This window comes from Canis lupus, chromosome 9 (genome assembly GCF_048164855.1).
Source record: "Canis lupus baileyi chromosome 9, mCanLup2.hap1, whole genome shotgun sequence".
Classification (NCBI taxonomy): Eukaryota; Metazoa; Chordata; class Mammalia; order Carnivora; family Canidae; genus Canis; species Canis lupus.
The window spans coordinates 51,955,348-51,970,534 of NC_132846.1; the positions used below are offsets into that span (position 1 = coordinate 51,955,348).

The window sequence follows — 15,187 nt, forward strand, 5'->3', positions numbered from 1 at the left end:
CAAATGAAACCAAAGGTATGACTAGTTCAAACTCAATAGGTATTTTTTTCTGTTATAATTCTAAGCTAGACTATACTGTCAATTCTTTTCATAAAGTATTAATAGAAAATTTACAAAATATTTAGACAGAGCAGGTAGCAATGGAGATAAGAGAACTAACAGCAATTATGAGTTATAAGCAAAATGTGAACTAGAGTCATATTAGCTTGCAAATAATCCATCCCCCTTCGTTTTCTACCATGGAAGGCATGGTGTTCAATTCCACAGATAAGAGGTCTAAGAAATGGTACTTATTGTGTAAGTTTGCATTTACAGAAGAAACGCCCCAGAATATTCTCAGCACATAGCTTAGAAATTAGTAGTTCTTGACTAATCATAGGTTGTAAAACAGAAAAAAAATAACAGTAGCAGCCCTAAAACTCTGAATTTTCCTGTAATACCTACATGTGAATCATCTCTTTATACAAGATTTTAGTTGAATGAAATACCTCAAAATTTAGATTATAAAGATGGCTATTATATTAATGATATTAATACACTGATATTGTTATTATACTGTTATTACATATAACTATTTAATAAATTATGACATAACCAATATACCATTTATACCACTACGTAAATATTATGTAAATATACATTATATAAAACCTATTATAAAAAAAATAAAAATAAAAAAATAAAAAAACAAAAAAATAAAACCTATTATAAATGGGAAACTGTAAGTAGTATTTGTGGTTTGGATCATATGCTGTAATTGTTAATTTCTACAAACAAAAAATATGTTTTGAAAATAGCATAATAGCTAATATCTTCTAAGTGATAAAGATTTTCCTGCTTTCAATAGTCTGCACAGAGTCAACAGGCTTCACCTCATTATTCAAAAAATTGCATTTCCAATTGTGACTAAGAGGATAGTGAAAGAATATCAAGACTCTCAACACCAATCAAGTCCTACATGAAACAGACTTCCAGGCAAGATCATACCGAATATACTGAGCAGGAGCCAGTTTATCAGCAGCTCGAACTGGCATGGCTGCAGCAACCTTCTGTGATACAGATTTTTCTAAGGCTACTCTTGTCTTTTCTGTTATCTGAAATAAGAAATACCACATTGAGTGGTCTGCAAGTTAATACATATGTAAAAAGTCATCTAAAATAATTATATATCTTTCAATGCCTTGTTACCTCTTTAATGGCTTCTTCATCAGGTCTTTGCAGATCTGGATCATCTGCATTCATGACTTCCTTGGGAACCAGGTCAGTATACTTGCTATAAATGACCTAAAATGTTCAAACAGAAGCAGGCTCAAGAAAAGCAGAAAATGAAAAGAAGCAACCTCATTAAGTCATTTCAGAAGTCAGCACACTTACAAATTTGGGACACAGATTTTTGTCTTTTAGATTTTAAAACCAAGGAAGCTTAAAATATATACACAAATTATTGCCCTGGCTATATAAGTTAATAATTTTCCTTTGACCTCATGCATTTAAATTATTTGAGATCTTCTAATCAAGTCAGTATCCAAATAAATTGTGCCAACAAAATCTTATGCATCAGTGATCCCTATTTTTGAGGCTAAGACTTGAAATTAATGATGATATAAATTGCCTATAGCACCATTATCTTGGATTATAAGCTCATCAGGATTTAAGTCAGGTTACCAAATAATTTCCAAATTCAGGGCCTGGAAAATTTATTGACCTCACCCTACTTATGTTTGTCTTTTCTGGCATCAACTATATTCACAGACTAAGAAAATAAACATGTGCCATGGTTAAGAAACCCAGAATACTTTCTTCTGTGGGAAAAAAAGAAAAAACAAAACATATTCTATATACACAACTTATTTCATACTCATTATCCAAACTTAGGATGGCTATAATTTCTACTGGGTTTGCCATGTTTCTATGAGGCTGACGCTAATGGTAGGCTCCTACCAAACAGAGTATTACTTACTTTTGGGTCCATCTATACTTTTTGAATACTTTCATAAAAACTTACATGGCAGACTTTAGAGAAAAAAAAGAGGTACTGGAAATTTAGCAAAAGGAGGGCATTCTAGATTTTGCTGCTTGAGTCAGGAATTTGTGATACACATATAAAAAAAGAACAACTAATGAATATGAGAGAAAACCAAATTCCCAGGTACTTGAGACCTTCAGAAATCACTACTATAAGCCAAAGTCTTATAACAATAACTACATTCTACCATGCCATTACTCAAAAACAGCTTAAAGGAGGAGTGCTTGGGTGGCTCAGTCAGGTGTCTGCCTTTGGCTCAAAGGGCCCCAGGCTGGGATCATGGCTCGTGAGGCTCCCCGCTCAATTGGGGAGCCTGTTTCTCCCTATCCCTCTGCCCCTAAACCCCTATCCTCTTTCAATAAATAAATAAAATCTAAAAAAAAAAAAAAAGCTTGAAGAAGGGGTGCCAGGGTGGCTCAGTTGTTATTAAGCCACTGGGTGGTGGTGGTGATCCAACTGCACATGGGGCTCCGTGCTCAGCATAAAGTCTGCTTTGCTTGTCCCTCTTCCTCCCCATCCTCCACTTCTACTCTCAATCCCTCTCTCAAATAAATAAATAAATAAATAGATAGATAGATAGATAGATAGATAGATAGCCAAAAACTACCTTAAAGGAAATGCAGGCTATTCTTAATTTCTTACTTCAAACATCAGAGCAAAAAACACTTCATGGCCTATATAACCTGACCTGGCTTTCCAAAGTGGCTTTAATCTCCCCCTGTACCTCTCACTTCCTCATTCATTATGCTTCAATTACATTAGCTCTTCCTGTTTTTTGAACACAACATGCTTTTTCCCCAAATTCTGGGCCTTAAAAGTATTGTTCCTAGTTCTCCATGTGAGTTCTCAACCTTTGAGTATCAGTTCAATGGTCATGAATGCATTGATGAGGCCTCTCCTGACTACCCTTGCTAAAGCAGCAACTCCTCCCAACCCAATCACTCAGTGTCACAGCACTCTGATTACTGTCTTCAAAGCATTGCTCATAGTATGGAATTATTTTCCATTTTACTTGTTTATTTATATACTCTATTAAAGTAATAATATTAACTAAAATTTATTAAGCACTTATTTTGTGGCACTATTCTTTGCCTTATATATATTAACTAATTGAACTTTTCTGTTATCAATTCTGAGGTATGTACAATAATTATACCTGTTATTAATGAGGAATCTCTTATTCATTAGTTATCTCCAGGGTTTGTAACAATGCCTGCTCCACAGGAGGCACTCAAGTCAGTATTTTTTGTACAAATGAATGAATATATGAATTTTAGAGATGCTCAGTTCTATGCTAAAGGTGATTATATTTTAGGCCCTATAGAATGTTCTCTATAATCTGTGGATTTCTCAGAAAAAAGTATCTCATGGCTACAGACTAAAATCCCTAGCTTGTTTTTTCTCAGGAATGAGACTAAGGATGAGGGAAGAAAATGTAGATAGTTTACCACAAAACATGACCACTGATATGTGAACTGCTAGTATCATCAACCTCTCAGTGTTTATTTGGAAGGGACCTAAAACTCACTCTGGGGACAAGAGTGAGGCTCAGTACATTAAGATCACACAGCTAGTAAGTAACTGACCTCAAAAGTCATATTTCTTTTCAAGATGGAAAAATTGATACCACATGAGTTTACAATTATATAATAATACTCTAGAAAATAATATCTAGACTAGGAAGAGTTAATTACTTTTACATAGCAATCATTACAGGAAGGGATTCTAAGTAAATGGCTCCCTGGTAGTCATATGTGCTCAACATAATTTAGCATACAAGAGCCATTTGCTGCTTCTTATTTGGGTATTCCAAAGTTAATAATCCTTTAAATGAGCATCAATAAGATTCTAGCATCTCACAAAGCTGAGTGAAGGACATCTGAAGAGCAAGATTCCTCCATGGTAATTAACTATAAAACCCCCAATTTTTATTGCTTTAGAATCAAATGTGAGGAAGAAACTCAGTATATCCCAGGAGGCAAGGGGGCTGGGGAGGGTTATCTGAAAAATACAATATACCCTAGAAGGTATGAGGAGCACAAATGAGCTCAAACACTATCTTTAGGCTTAGCTAGTTTGTGAAATCATAGGAACAAGGCAATATACAATCTTGGGGTCAGTTTAAAGTTGCTGGGAGTTACTTCTTTGGGGGGAGGAAGGCGTTACAGGCATTCTTTTGGGTAATTATCACATATGCAATATTTCCCATATAACTATTCCAGAAGGAAAAATGTAAATACCAAGGATTTTATTTCAAGATTTATCACTCAAGTCACAACTGGGGAAAAATAAAAGCATTTAGTTCCATCAAAATTTAATTCAAGAAATTTTTTCCTCTACCAATTTTGTATTACTATAAGTCTTATGTATACAGTATTTATTTTACATGTAGAGATCTATGGCCTTAGACTTGCCCTAGAATATTATCCCTTGCAATCTTGCCTTTTTCTTAATCTCTTATACCCAGGGATAGCATTTACCATTCTTGACCTTTCACTATTAATATTTCAGTGAGAACTCTGGTTTCTGAAAAAAACCAGATCTCTGAAATAAATCAGAAATCTTTGCACTATAATGCAAATTCAATAACCCAATAAGCTATTTTCTTCTTATGTCAAAGACTGTGAATATCAGCCCCTGAATGATAATGAATTTTTAAAGCCCCATTTTAAAGCCATATTTAGTAGCCAATTTCTACTTCCAAAACAGGAAAGTCGGTGGTTTTAAAACTGGGCATTGCTGCTACCTTCAAGGCACTACAGGAATTTAATAGGTAGTGGCAATTATGTTAAACATTACACAATGCTCAAGACAGTCCCAAACGATCAAGAAGTGTCCCCTCTTTCCATATGCATTTGCCAACATGTACCAGTTAATGTTGAATTATTAAATGCATTAAAAAACTTCATGCGTTAACCCATCCACTTTTTAAAAAATTAAGATACTTACAAAATTAAGAGTAAGGTAGAGAGTTTTCCTATATACATCCTATGCATGCATAGTTTCCCCTATTAGGTTAGGGTAAGAGGCTAAGACTTAGGGTTAGTATGAACCTCTGAGTGGTACTTCTATAAACTACAAATTTTGGATTCATCTCTAGTGGCTGCATTATAGACAAACATATAAAGCTTTCAGTGTACAAAGGACTATTACTTTAGAGACCTTATTTGGCCAGAATACTGAAATCTAAAAACAAACAGTTCTAATATTTCTACTTTACTTTCAAAACAAAATAATCACCAACATACACAGTTGTTAGAGAAAGAAGAAAACTTTCATTCTCTGGGTCAGTGAAAATTCATGGTTTCCAAATCTGAAATTTAATGCAAAATGGGCTAAAACAGTATGTCACTCAAAATTAGTCAACCTGCCAACACCAAACTATTGTCCTAAAGTGTTGCTTTCCCCAAGCAATGACAGGAGAGGTAGCACATACCAATAAAGAATAGTGATTATTCCAAAGAAGGAGAGATGTATCAAAACAAAGCAAGCCTAGTGAAGGCCTCCACGGTACAGGGGACATTTCCAATATATGTCCTACTGTATAGGGATCTATTTTTCCTTTTGCAGGAATGGACTATGCTTCCCTACTGGCTCAGGAGAGGTAGTTTTCTGTTATTCAATGAAAACTGCTATTGCTTCTTCAATAACCACTGATGAATGTCTGTGGGCCAAGCTGTCAGGGACTAAATTAGGTGCCAAAGAGGAAACCTAAAGATATAATAGAGCTTACAGTCAAATGACATAGATAGTCATGAATGGGTAGGTACAGCAAAAGGTGATGACTCCTATGATAAACATGGAAGAAGGAAGGAAACTCTGTCTAGCCAAGGGACATTAGGAAGAGTACCCTGAAACAGTGAAGAGCGAGCTGTGATTTGAAAGCGATAGAATTCAAAGGTGGGGGGCTTTCCCATGCACAGGAGGACATCCACGGGAAGTTCCTATAGTAAGAGAGAAGGTGGCATATTAGGGGAGTCGCCAATAGTTCCTTACAGCAGATCTTGACAGAGAATGCCTGAAAGTTTTTTTTTTTTTAATTTTTATTTATTTTTTTAGTTTTTTATTTTAAGATTTAAAAAATGTTTTTAATTATATTTTTTAAAGATTTTACTTATTTATTCATAAGAGACACAGAGAGAGCAGCAGAGATATAGACAGAGGGAGAAGCAGGTTCCTTGTGGGGAGCCTGATGCAGAACTCAATTCCAGGACCCCAGGATCATGACCTGAGCCAAAGGCAGACACTTAATCATGGAGCCACCAAGGCGTCCATTAAAAAAAAAAAATTTTAGGGGATTCCTGGGTGGCTCAGCGGTTTGGTGCCTGCCTTTGGCCTGGGGCGTGATCCTGGACTCCCAGGATCAAGTCCCACATCGGGCTCCCTGTGTGGAGCCTGCTTCTCCCTCTGCCTGAGTCTCTGCCCCCTTGTCTCTTTCTCTGTGTCTCTCATGGATGAATAAGTAAAATCTTTATATATACAAAAAAATTTTAAGTCATCTTTATACCCCAATGTGGGGGCTCAAACTGACAACCTGGAGATCAAGATTTGCATGCTCCATGGCTGAGCCAGCTGGGTGCCATGAAAGTTTTTCTTCTCTAGGACAGGTACTCTAACAACCATGTACAATAGTGATTATTTTGTACTGAAAATAAATAGAATGGCTAAAACTGGACTTTTTATTTTTAGAATTTGGTATTCTAGTCATGTGAGCTGAGGCTAGGCTAGAAAGGTAAGAAAGGGGGTAAGTGGCCATTATAATATGGAGGTTGGCTGGTTCTTACCCTAAAGGCCATGGAAAGATTTTTAGCATGTACACTTGTGTGTGTATACATGGGAGAGAGAGAGTAAGTTAAACAAACAAACAAACAAGGATAAATTTGTTTTTCTAGGCAGGTAAGACAAATGCCAAGCAGAGGCTTCAGATTCTGCTGTGATAAATAAAGCAAGAAATGATAAGGGCCTGAATCAAGTAGCAGAGAAGAGCAAATACTTGAGAAGTATTAAGGAAGAAGATAAACCATGGTGACTAAGCAGAATGGAATGAGTACTCAACAAAGGCTTTTTAGAGAACATACCAGCTTTATATGTCACATCTGACATCTGAATATCCCTTGACCCAATAAATCCACTAAGAATTTATTTACACAAATATTCAGGTGCAAAAAAAGTATCTGCATATGGATCTTGAATAAAGTACTGTCTGAAAACTAAAAAATCAGAAATAACAATGCTTTCTTCTTTTTTTTTTTTTTAAAGAAACCGCCAATGCTGAAAAATAAAAATTCAGGCCCATGCACACCATGGACTTCTACACACATTTTTAAAAAATAAAACAGACCAGGGTGTCTGGGTGCTCAGTCAGTTAAGCCTCTAACTCTTGGTTTCGGATTTGGTCATGATCTCAGAGTTGTGAGATTGAGCCCCACGTTGGGCTCTGCACTCAGCGTGGAGTCTGCTTGAGTTTCTCTCTCTCCCTCTGCACCTCTCCCACATGGGTGTGCTCACACACTCTCCATCTCCCTAAAATAAGTAAATAAATCTTAAAAAAAAAATAAAGCAGACCTATATGTACTAATAAAAATCTTTAAAACATATTAAGTAAAAAGGCAAGCCTATAAAAGTTATGAATATTAAAATCTCATTCATATAAAAAAGATGTTTATGTGTAAAATATGTATATACTTCTTATATTTACCTCTGGGAAGTATTTACCTCTGGGAAATAAAGTGGGAGAAGTAGACAGGACTATATATACATACTTATGTACTGTTGGTATCTTCTACAGTGAGAATTTATTAGTGTATTTTAAAAAAAATCAATAAAATAATGGGAAAAAAAGAACTCCCAGGCTTTTAGAATAGTCAATCAGGAGGATATCACTGCCAGTCACTGAGTTAGAGAATAGAGAAAGTATATTAAGTAGAAAATTATGCATTTAGGTTTGGATTTGATGAGTAGCACTTTGGGAAAATCTAATAGATCTGCCCTTGCAGACAGTAGATATAAGGACCTAGAGCCCAGGAGAGAAAATGGGGCTGGAGACACAGATCCAACAGTTGCCAAAATGAGTGGCATTTTTAGCTAAGGGAATAAATTAGATTAGTCAGAGATGGTGTTGAGAGAAACAGAGTCTTAGAGACCTTTGCCAGAGTTTTTCTCAGCAGACTGGCTGAGGGGAGGCTGTATTACAGTGAAATGAAGAATGAAAGAAAGTTAAGAAAATCAGGTAGAAATGTGGTGGTAGCTAGAGGGAGCCTTGAGGGTAATCAGGAGAAAACTTTTCTTACAAAAGATGAGAAAAGCAAGCCTATTTAAAAGCTCATAGGAAGGAGCCAATAGAGGAGTGGAGGTAAAAGTCACAGTTGAGAAGAAGAATGAAGAAAAAGTGAGGCTGTAAAGGAGAGGGAAAGGAATGAGATCCAGGATACACTAGGGCAAGGTTAGGTTTACAGAAGAGCTTTCTTATAGAGACAAAAGGAAAAGTCAAGACAGAAAGCCAAGTGCAGGGTAAAGAAAGTAGACAATTTTCTTCCACTAGTCTTTATATACAAACAGATGTCACCTAGTCACCTGTTCAGCTGAGAGGGGATGGAGAGGAGTAGGAATTAGAGCTTGGAGGAACACCAAGGGAGCCCAGCTGAAACCTAAGACACAGATTTGCATGACAGTGTAACTGTTTTCCCTAATAACTCAGCAGTCTTGATGCAGAAACAGAGTATGCATTGTCATCAGTGCTATTAGAGGGTAAAATGAAAATGTTTCCAGGACAGAGAGACAAAGGACAGGTACTGAAACTTCTCAAGTTTTTTCCCCAACATCTTCAATTTTAAAGAGATCTTACCTTTATGTGGAACACTTATTTACAAGAGAAAAAAACTAGGTCTTCTTTTTTTTTTTTTTTTTTAATTTATTTATGATAGTCACAGAGAGAGAGAGAGAGAGAGAGAGGCAGAGACATAGGCAGAGGGAGAAGCAGGCTCCATGCACCGGGAGCCTGATGTGGGATTCGATCCCGGGTCTCCAGGATCGCGCCCTGGGCCAAAGGCAGGCGCCAAACCACTGCACCACCCAGGGATCCCAAAACTAGGTCTTCTTAAAAACAGTTTCTTAGCTCTGAGTGTAGCTGCTCTGTGATGAGATTATTTTAAGTGAATTTTATTTTTGGTCTTTGGATTACTTTGTAAGCAGGCCCATCATAAATCTGGATAGCAAGTGCCAGTTTTATGCTTAATGGGTAAAAAAGTCTGTGTAATTCAAAGGAATTGCTAAAATAATTAAATATCTATGCAAGTACTTTTTAAGTACGAGAAGAATTAGCAAACTATAGACGAATATAAATTGACAGGTGCCAGAATTGTAGATTTTTAACAATTTTCAAGCACTTAAGAAATGTTAGTGCTATAAAAGAACTTAAAACAATTAAAGTTAAACAATTACAAATTGTTTTTTAAATATTAAACAAATAGATGAAAACCCTAAGTATATAGAAGTTTTCACCAATTTGGAGACTTCAAAGAAAAAAGTCATTGCTATTATGAAGTCATAATATACTGTTCGTATTGTTATAAAGCCCTATCTTCAGTTATCCTACGTATATTTCATTGCTACCTTTTTTTAAAAAATTATTTTGAAAGAGAGAGAGATCGCACCAGTAAGAGGAGGGGCACAGGGAGAGGGAGAGAAAATCCTCAAGCAGACTCCCCACTCAGGACGGGGCCCAACACAGGGTTGGATCCCAGGACTCTGAGCTGAAATTAAGAGTTGGAGGCTTGGGCAGCCCGGGTGGCTCAGCGGTTTAGCGCCGCCTTCAGCCCAGGGCCTGATCCTGGACCGCAGCCTTCAGCCCAGGGCCTGATCCTGGAGACCCAGGATCGAGTCCCACGTCAGGCTCCCTGCATGGAGCCTGCTTCTCCCTCTGCCTGTGTCTCTGCCTCTCTCTCTATCTGTATGTCTTTCATGAATAAATAAATAAAATCTTAAAAAAAAAAAAAAAGAGTTGGAGGCTTAACTAACTGAGCCACCCTGGTGCCCCTCATTGATACCTTTAACAAAACTAAATGGCCAGATATGTATCATTTCCATAAAATTAAAAAACAAACAAACCTCTTCAAAAAATTTTTACCAATGGGGGAAAAATCATTGAGAAGATTACCTTGTCTTTTGACTGTCCTTGCCGAGCAATTGCATCATATTTAATTTTTCCTTCAGCATCCACCTGAATGGCCAGTGCATTTGACATTTTTTTCTTTCGTCCCATATCCAGTGGATACTGGGCCACATGGATCTCTGGAAAAGCACCTCCATCTCCAAAATCCTATATATTAAAAAGAAAAGAAATAAGAATAATATTTAATAGTAACTTGAGATTCAAGATATATTCTTTCATTCAACAAATAATTATCGAGCCCTTGTTATGCTAGATGCTAGAGATACAGCAACAGAGAAAACAGAGGTCCCTGGTCTTGAACAGTGTACATTCTAGTGGGCAAAAATATAAAAAGCCTAATCTTTGGCTTGTGGTAAATGCCTTGAAAATATAATGGGATTGCAATGAGAGGCTACTTCTGATAGTGCGGTTGGGACAGCCTTTGTGATGTGAGCCAAAACCCGAATAATGAGAAATCAGGCATGGGAAGATCTGAAGGAAGCATTTTCTAGGCAGAGCAAATAGTGTGAAGGCCTTGCTGCAAAAATGAACTTGGAGGGATCCCTGGGTGGCGCAGTGGTTTGGCGCCTGCCTTTGGCCCAGGGCGCAATCCTGGAGACCTGGGATCGAGTCCCACATCGGGCTCCCGGTGCATGGAGCCTGCTTCTGCCTCTGCCTGTGTCTCTGCCTCTCTCTCTCTGTGTGACTATCATTAAAAAAAAAAAAAAAAAAAAGAACTTGGAATGTTCTAGGAAACAAGCGTCCAGTGGGGCTGGAACCTGCTGAGGACAGAGGAGCAGACACACAGGTGGTAAGTTTGCATGGGCAGACAGACACCTGATCACGAAAGGGATTCTAGACCATGGCAAGGAATTTGGATTTCTATCCATGTGGCAGGAAGAAATTAAGCAGAATGTTTAGGGCAATGAGAAGATTTTTAGTTTTAGCATATACGATTTTTTTTTACTTAGGTGCAGTTCAAGATACAACAGCACAGAAATGTAAAGAATTTTTTCTTGGAACCAGATTTTAATAACATTTTTTAAAAAGATTTTATTTATTTATTTATGAGAGACAGAGATAGAGAGGCAGAGACAGAGGCAGAGGGAAAAGCAGGTTCCATGCAGGCAGCCCAATGTGGGATTTGATCCTGGGACTCCAGGATCACACCCCAACTGCTGAGCCACCTGGGCTTCCCTTCAATAACATTTATTCATGTCCCATGAAAAGCAAATAATAGAATAGGAAGGCCTCAGAAATGAGTTCACCACATTTTTAATGGTGACTATATACAATTATTTAGAAGAGAGGACTAAAACTTCTAAAGTAGAACAAGCTAAGTCAAGTCAGTTGATGAAGTTTAACATTACAAAAAAAGGTAGCTTATCAAACATTTATCAAATATAACTTTTAAATATTTTTGTTAAATTTAGTAGTATTCATTTAGGACCTTCTTATAATGTACAGAATCCACACTCATTTAATTCTTTTATTTCTCCAATAACTCATATTTTCATATGGAAAAAATTCAAGTTTAGAAAAGTTAGGTGATTTCCCTAAGATGTCATGGCTAGCATAGGCAGGAATTGAACTCGATCTTCTGACTCCAAAAAATTTTGTATTTTTTACTGAACTAAAATTCCTTTTTATCCCCCTAAAAGATTTTATTTATTTATTCATGAGAGACACAGAGAGAGGGGCAGAGATATAGGCAGAGGGAGCCTGATGTGGGACTTGATTCCAGGCCTCTAGGATCATGATCTGAGCCAAAGGCAGATGCTCAACCACTGAGCCACCCAGGTGCCCCTAAAATTCTCTTTTAGCTCAAAAAAGGGCAAATCAGTACTACTAAAAAATGATAGGAAAAAAATATATTTAAAGACTTTATTTATTTATTCATGAGAGACAGAGAGAGGCAGAGACATAGGCAGAGGGAGAAGCAGGCTCCATGCAGGGAGCCCAACATGGGACTCGATCCCAAGACTCCAGGATCATGCCCTGAGCTGAAGGCAGATGCTCAATATTTCTAAAAATATTTTTTCCTGGGATGCCTGGATGGCTCAGTGGTTGAGTGCCTCCCTTTGGCCCAGGGCATGATCATGGAGTCCTGGGATCCAGTCCCACGTCGGGCTCCCTGAATGGAGCTTGCTCCTCTCCCTCTGGGGAGGGGTGCACCTGATTGGCTCCGTTGGTATAGCATGCAACTCTTGATCTCAGGGTTGTAAGGCTGAGCCCCATGTTGGGTCCAGAAATTTCTTAAAAATAAATAAATGAATACATACATACATACATACAGTGACTTGGAGTAGTTCCTCTCTGGGATTATGCCACTAATCTGATAGGTTTATTTCTTTTTGTTTTGGATTCTCAGGCGTTGCTTAAAAAAATGCTTTGTGTGGGCAGCCTGGGTGGCTCAGCAGTTTACTGCCGCCTTCAGCCCAGGGTGTGGTCCTGGAGACCGGGGATCGAGTCCCACAGTACCCTGCATGGAATGGAGCCTGCTTCTCCCTCTGCCTGTGTCTGTGTCTCTCTCAAATAAATAAATAAAATATCTAAAAAATTTTTTTAAATTTAAATTCTAGTTAATTAACATAGAGTGCAATATTATTTTCAGGAGTAGAATTCAGTGATTCATCCCATATAACAAGATAGGAAAAGATATTAAAATCATTTAGAGGTGATTTGATGAAGAAACTTTATGTAAATAACGACTTTTAAAAGACCTCCTCCTTCAAGAAATATTCCATTGGATCCTGGATATATGATTTCCTAGGTATGATATGCTGACTTGCTAAAGAAAACTTTTGACATTTGATTTTTAAATTTTTTTTTAAATTTTTTTTAATTTTATTTATGATAAGCACACAGTGAGAGAGAGAGAGAGGCAGAGACATAGGTAGAGGGAGAAGCAGGCTCCATGCACTGGGAGCCTGATGTGGGATTCGATCCCGGGTCTCCAGGATCGCGCCCTGGGCCAAAGGCAGGCGCCAAACCACTGCGCCACCCAGGGATCCCTGACATTTTATTTTTAAATAATAAATTTATTTTTTATTGGTGTTCAATTTGCCAACATACAGAATAACACCCAGTGCTCATCCCGTCAAGTGCCCCCCTCAGTGCCCGCCACCCAGTTACCCCCACCCCCCGCTCTCCTCCCCTTCCACCACCCCTAGTTCATTTCCCAGAGTTAGAAGTCTTCCATCTTCTGTCTCCCTTTCTGATATTTCCTACCCATTTCTTCTCCCTTCCCCTCTATTCCCTTTCACTATTATTTATATTCCCCAAATGAATGAGTAATTTTGACATTTTAAAAAACAAAAAGTAAGGGCGAGGGAGACATTTTCTTACAAATTAGGCAGAAAATAGTTAAAGCATTTCCAAGAAAGGTGCTACCTGTACCCAGGCCATCAATATGACACATGCTCAGATTTGCTAGGGTTCTTGAACTAGAATAAGCACTTTAGAACTGTGGATGTGGCATTATGTGGTCATTAAGCCTGCCAGAAAATCATAGCTTTTCCTTTGAAAACTAGAACAAAATGCTTTCTCCATAGAACGTTCACTCCCCTACAAAAGCATTCACAGTATTTCCAGATTAGCTGGCCATTTTTGTTTGATTTTCAAATAAACTGTTCTGTTCCACCAGGATATATGAAACCATTCGTCAAGTAAGATTTTAAAAAGTTAATAGTCCCTGACTGTCCTAATGCTGAAATGGAAATAGGATGAGATTTCTGTTGTATGTAAAATGATGCCTGCCACCCCTGCCCTATAATCTGTTGAGAGGCAAACAAAGAATATCTATCATCCCTCAAAAGAGACACACTATCCTTTGGTTTGATAATGCCAATCACTACCTTTCTGTCCCAGGTAAGTGGGCATTATAGCCTCCTTGATTATCTTTTATTTTGTCCTGCTTCTTACAAATATACTATCAGTGAAAACAAAAGAAACAACAACAATGCCTTAGTAATATTAATAAGACTGGTCTTTGCATATTAGAATATTAATTAAGTCTAGAAGAGGGCTGAGAAAAAAAAAAAAAAAAGGAAATTTTTTATGACATGATCTAGTTGGGAGTTTGTCTTCCAGGCTCTACAGAGTGTTCTGGTAGGCAGGGAGAATGCCAAACATGGGAGAGGCTGAGAATGCAGATGGCATCTTGCAGGGTGTGAAGCAACAGATTTCAGTCCAATGAATGCTTAGTTCACTATGAACACCACGTGGAAGCATATGAAAAAAGGTAAAGGCATGGACATTGTAAGGTAAAAATCACATTGTAAGGTAAAAATCACAACTGTAAAAGGAAAGAATGTAAGAAAGTGATAAAATGAAGATACTTGGCTACAAAAATGAATGGTTTAAGAAGAGAGATTTTTAATAGGGCAGGTACATTCCTTGGGAAGTGGAGGAAGGAAATTTGCAGGAGTCAGAATGAATATTAAGAGATGGAAAAGAAAAAGGCTCAATCAAAGAGGAAGTGGTCTTGGGGAGGCAAAATAGTTAAGTCTCAAATATTTGCTTTTCTCCCTAGATGAAAAAGGTGGTCAAGCATGAGAAATCTGCCCTGGAATTAGGGAAAGGATTACGTATTGAACTGCAGTACAAGATACACAGTAACTAGGAGGACAGGTACTGTCAAATAAGTTTCTTTTTTGGAAACAAGCTAGAGATATAAAAAGATCAGTCTAGATTCATCTTTCTCCTTACTGCCTCCAAACCAACAATCAAATTCTCTTATACTGGGACGCCTGGGTGGCTCAGCAGTTTGGCGCCTGCCTTCAGCCCAGGGATCCTGGGACCCCAGGATCGAGTTCCACATCGGGCTCCCTGCATGGAGCCTGTTTCTCCCTCTGCTCGTGTCTCTGCCTCTCTCTCTCTGTGTCTCTCATGAATAAATAAATAAAATATTAAAAAAAAAACTCTTATAGCTTCTAAAAAATTAATCTGTATATTAGACATATAGAAACATTCTCAAATTGAAAACAAGAAAACGGATGAAGAGAGGTCAG

At 37.7% G+C, this 15,187-nt stretch overlaps 1 protein-coding gene across 1 annotated transcript in view; it reads right to left on the reverse strand.

Moving 5' to 3' along the window:
- The window catches only part of SNW1 (SNW domain containing 1), a 33,673-nt gene that overhangs the window by 13,095 nt on the left and 5,391 nt on the right, over positions 1-15,187 (reverse strand). Inside the window, exons 3-5 of the mRNA XM_072839497.1 lie at positions 10,182-10,343; positions 1,189-1,284; positions 988-1,094 (exon numbers count right to left, since the gene is read on the reverse strand). Coding sequence (XP_072695598.1) covers positions 988-1,094; positions 1,189-1,284; positions 10,182-10,343 — 365 coding nt within the window. The remainder of the gene's footprint in view (positions 1-987; positions 1,095-1,188; positions 1,285-10,181; positions 10,344-15,187) is intronic.